The 5,370-nt window shown below is 37.4% G+C and overlaps 1 protein-coding gene across 1 annotated transcript in view; it reads left to right on the plus strand.

Annotated features, from left to right (window-relative positions):
- The first annotated feature begins 589 nt into the window (after positions 1–589).
- Positions 590–5,370, plus strand: part of LOC136257745 (phenylalanine--tRNA ligase beta subunit-like) — a 40,196-nt gene continuing 35,415 nt past the window's right edge. The window contains exons 1-2 of the mRNA XM_066051042.1: positions 590–717; positions 769–824. Of these exons, the coding sequence (XP_065907114.1) occupies positions 660–717; positions 769–824 (114 nt within the window). The 5' untranslated portion in view covers positions 590–659. The remainder of the gene's footprint in view (positions 718–768; positions 825–5,370) is intronic.

Here is a 5,370-nt window from a genome sequence, read left to right on the forward strand (position 1 = left end):
CAAAACGAGCTGCTTGTCTTTGTACAGACTCCCGTTTGTTAAATGACTGCCTGCTATAATGAAATACAGTGGTATATAGTCGTTTGCTATGACAAATTGTCAATACAACAATGTTTATGCATTTATACTGCCACTGAATCCATTTAGAAACCCATCTAGATCCGTCACTGAGATTATAACGTAGCTATTAAAGCTGTGAAGGCGCAATATTGCATTGACGTCAGATTTGGCTCTCAAAACGTAAGTTTCAACATGTCAACGTTAGTTCGACATTTACATAACAATAGCAGCAAATTTATTAACGTTATATCTTAAGGACACATTTTAAACAAATGGCTTGCCATAGTACTGCAGCTTCAGCTATTCAATTTTGCTCTTAGCCTATTAAAACTTGCTTTCATAACTACAACCATTGCACATTGTTCCAATAATTGTCAAAAGTTTTCAATGAAATTTTTGGCACCAACGCATTTAGCCACTATAATATCACGTTATCTAATAGAAGGCTGTTGATTTGCGCCTTAATTTTAAAGTCGATATATAGTCATGTGATTTCCGCCTTGCGGCTGAACAGCAATCAATTGCTTGGATACAAAACTACTACACAACACATATTTCTTTCATTTTGCTGTGTTTACAGATTCAACATTCCACTCACAATGCCTACAGTAAGCGTTAAAAAAGATTTGTTTTTCGAAAAGCTTGGCCAGAAGTTCAGTAAGTGTTACGTAGTTACATTATGTACTTTCATATGCCTTTTGTTAACAGGCGATGAAGAATTTGACGACCTCTGCTTTACCTTTGGAATAGAACTTGATGAAGTGGTAAGTAGCTATACATCGCTATTTACTTCACTAGTATTAATTTTATATTTCACAAAAGTTTTAAACCTTTAAATCCTTGCAAAGACTTTGCCTCGTCAAGTATACTGCTACCAAATAGTCTTAGCAGATTTAATATAGAACGCACACCAAGTACACTATAGTACATTAGGGATAACCAATCCCAATGCACCAATGATTGTTGAACTAAATTTAGTATACTCATTGTTGCACCAGCGTGGTAAGCATACTTTCAGATAATTATTTTTCGCTCTTTCAGCGATATTCAACTTAAAATAACAACACAATAAGAATTGCAGAGCGTTCCAAATTATCATGAGCTACAATTATTTTATGGTTTGCTGCCACGAAGTACTAAGGTCTATAACAAAGCGTTTAGTACAAGTGCATAAGTGGGTTGGCGGAATTAAGTAAGTATTAGACTACATAAAAGATTCGTTATTGAAATTAATCAACAATCTGTGACAATATGGCACTCAGACTAAGCACATTATAGGTGGTGGAGGAAATTCAGCTTGTTGTACAGCCTTCGAAATTTCAGAGATAATTATTATTATTGTTATTATATAAATTGAGCCATAAATACAAAGTAGAAACAATTATATCAATAACATTAAATAACGGTCAATCAACAGTTAACAATGGTAATGGTGCACCATTAAATATTCCTAAACTCATCCACTTCGTGTGACTGCCAAGCACACACGCAAAACAATGTAGCTCGAAGAATAGCAAACAAAAGATGAGCTCTAACCCAATGAATAGAAATAATATAAGGATGTTCCCATTTCATACAGAAACAGTCACTAAGTGTTCGAACAAAATAATTAGCTTCATTCCCAGCAAACTATCAACTGAAACAGAGAGAAGTGTAAAGGTGGCGCGGCGATCTAAACAAGCCTGCGTATACTTGCGTTTCTTTTCTATTTCAGCACTGTATAACACAGCTGAAGGAGAGCGACTGCTGTAATACAGGTTATAAGTGTCTACAACTCTTGTCCAACAATGCCTCGGTTTGTAGCTGCTAAACTCCACGAACGCATAAATCATCAACAACTGGCTCCTTCACATTTGTCCACACCTATGATTATTATTATTACGAAATGTTTACTGAACCAAAACAAATTTTCGAGGATAACAAGCGCCTGAAAAAACAATTATCGAGTTAGCAAATGAGCTGATGTGCATTTGATCTCCAGTTGGCTTGAGGATGATAATGAAGACATTCTTTGAATATTATAAATGTTACTGTTATGATAAAGAGCTATTTACTCTGAAATGGTGTTTCTGTTGAAACGAACGAAACCCTTGTAGATCACCACCTACCGTATGGGTAAAAATAATATACGCAGTGGCTATTATTATTATTATTATTATTATTATTAATGGACAAAATTGCTTGGCAGTACAAGACTGTCAAGCTTAGCCGCAGGCCTTTGAGAGTGCCCATATCTTGTTATTCTCCATAAATCATCAAGATTCTTCTTAAATAATGCTACGGTTGGTGCAGAAATAACATCTGCTGGAAGAGAATTCCAGAAATTAACTAATCTGTTGGTGAAAAAATTATGCCTCACTAGCAGCCGAGATCGAAATTTAAAGAGTTTACGGTGGTGTTCGTCCGGCAGTCACGTGAATACATAAAACTTACACAAAAAAGAATCCTGAAACGAAAAAATTCTTGACCGGGATTCGAACACGGTACCTCGAGCTTCTAAAGCAGGCGTCCTAACCACTGTACCGTGGCTCCCAGCTACTTACCTCCTTTAGTTTCTACCTTATATCCGTAATTCAAGAAGAAACCTATATAAGAATACCCAGTGAAGAAGAAACCAAAGCTGAACCCGACCCAATCCTAACCTAACGTTACTTTCGCCTGTTACGAACAATAATGACTTTCGCTGTCTGCATAAAGGTAAGTTTTTGGGTGAGTTCGAAGCGAGCTAGGGTTGGCCGGGCTTGCAGAGACGCTCGCTTCCCTCGCTCTAACCCTAGCTCACCTCGAGCTCACCCAAAACTTACCTTCATACAACTAGTGTGTTTGATATTTGGGTTATGAGTGATACTGCTGGACGAAAAGCGCAAAAAAGTGGTGTCCGTCTGCCGGACGAATAGCCACTGCGAATAATATAGGCAAGGGATCGAATATATTCAAACATCTTTGTTTCGGGGTCCGATATATTTGGACAAGTGGAACCAAAATAAGGAGTCCAAATTTTTTGTTACAGGCTGACCAGAGCAGAGAGAAGCCAAGACAACACCAAAGCCAGCCCAGGACTACGGTGTATTCATCACCCCACTTAACCAGAAGCCAGACGTTTGTAGAAAACTGTGGCTTCATGAACTAATCTTCCTGTTATCGACATGATGATAGGTGTAAAGTAAAACTCGACCTCACGAATTCCCTGACCATAAGCTCGCCGTAGTATTCTCATTCTTCATCAAACACAGAGTATTATTTCTCATCCGAAAATGAAGCAAATATGATCTCCATGGTTGTGGAGGATAAAGATCTGGGTGTAACTTAGTATTTGATAAAGATTTGAAGTTTACATCTCATGTTAATCAAATTGTAATGAAAGCTAACAGGGTATTGGGAATTATTAAACGTACCTTTGCCTCCAAGGATGCCAACACAATAAGATTATTATACGTTACTCTTGTTCGCCCAATTTTGGACTATGCGTCACTGTCTGGAACCCTCATCTTATGAAAAACATCCGTAAATTAGAAGCAGTTCAAAGAAGAGCCACAAAACTTATACCCTCCTTCTATAATTTGACATACTCTGAAGACTCCAAGAACTTAATCTACCCAGCTTACTTTACCGTCGAACAGAATGGATCTGATTATGACTTACAAAATCCTGAACAATTTAGCATCTGTGGACAAAGACTATTTTTTTACTGTTAATACCAACCCCACCCGATCTAATGGACTCAAACTTTACAAAAATCGCTTTAACACTGCTATTAGAAGTCATAGTTTTTCACAGAGAATCGTCAATGGTTGGAACACCTTACCCCATGAAATTGTATCTGCACCTAATGTACTGATCTTTAAGACTAAATTAGATGTATTTTTATGACCCCCGGTTTGATTTTATTTAGATGTACTTGAGATTGGTTTTTATAAGACTTTGTCTTCCTTATACCAATTAACAAATAATAATAATAATAATAATAATAATAAAGGTAGAAGAAAGTGAGTACCTCACTATTTTTATTATGACTCTTGATTACATCAAAGAGGTTGAAGATAAAGAGTATTATGGAACCTGTAATAGACACTTCACTATGAAGCTTGCATTGACGTGGATGCGATTGTTGTTGTGATCAGCTTTATCAAAGATCAGCGTTTTTATATATAGTATTTTTGATCGACATGATAATTTCATCACCAGTCAGATAGCAAACAACCTCACATTAGCTAGGGTTATCAATGTGAAAAATTGATAACATTGGGTGAAAAATTGACATCTTCAAAATTAATATTACTTTGGCGTAGGAACCAGATCTTTGCAGCTTTCTGATTGTAAATTGCTAAAAGATCGAGATACGCTAATAGAGCAGTCAATTATTCTAATAAAGCACTCATAGTATTCAGAGAAGCAGTGTAGCAAACTATGAAGTTGTAGCTAAATGATTCTTATGTGTATTGCTAGTTATACCATGTTAGGGTCCGCAACGCGAAAAATCGATATCCTCCAATCAACTACCTAACTATTGTCATGTGTTAGGCTAAGTGTAACTTGAATAACACCAGCATGGCAGCCCAAGTTTGTCACTTTCTTCTGGTAGAAAACGATACAAATGTCTTAAAATCACGTGATTTTTCGTTGCAGCAGTTCGTAGGGTTCTTCGTATGCCACGATATCCACTCTCAACATTGTTCAAGTAGTCTATCATCAACTCAAAGTATTGGTGGTTTGATTATATTGGTCAATTTCGGTGGCAGCACGATATGTGCAGCTTTTTGGCGACAGACAAAATGTTTCTTGCTCTGGAGCACAGGACAAGCAGAGCAGCAACTGCGCCGTGGGTCAGCAATGACAGTACTAGATAAAGTACCTGCATGCAGAGTATGGTTATAATTGAAGCTTGTTAGCCATCTGGCTGAGCCATCTATATGCTGAAATTCGGCCAAACGACGCGATTTTTGCAAACAAATACCAGAATGGTTGATACATCAGTGAGAGAGTCTTCAACAGCAAGGATGTGAAGCTTATAAACACCTAACAATACGGCTATCTCGTCCAGTAAACGCATAGAGTAATCCATTGCATGTAATAAGCACTCACGTGATCGAAATTCAAATCGCGGAAATACAACCATAATCTATTCCAATGAATTTAAAATCACTTGGAATCAAGTGGCAATCAGTTTGTGTGCATTAGGTTCAGCATCTCGATTAGCGCAGCCGTCTGAGACTCTCCCTATTATGCCATCACAGCATAAAATATACCTGCACTGGCCCAGACCACGCCCGAGGGAACAATTAACACAAATATTTACGAAAGGATTACACT

This window comes from Dysidea avara, chromosome 1 (genome assembly GCF_963678975.1).
Source record: "Dysidea avara chromosome 1, odDysAvar1.4, whole genome shotgun sequence".
NCBI classification, from domain to species: Eukaryota; Metazoa; Porifera; class Demospongiae; order Dictyoceratida; family Dysideidae; genus Dysidea; species Dysidea avara.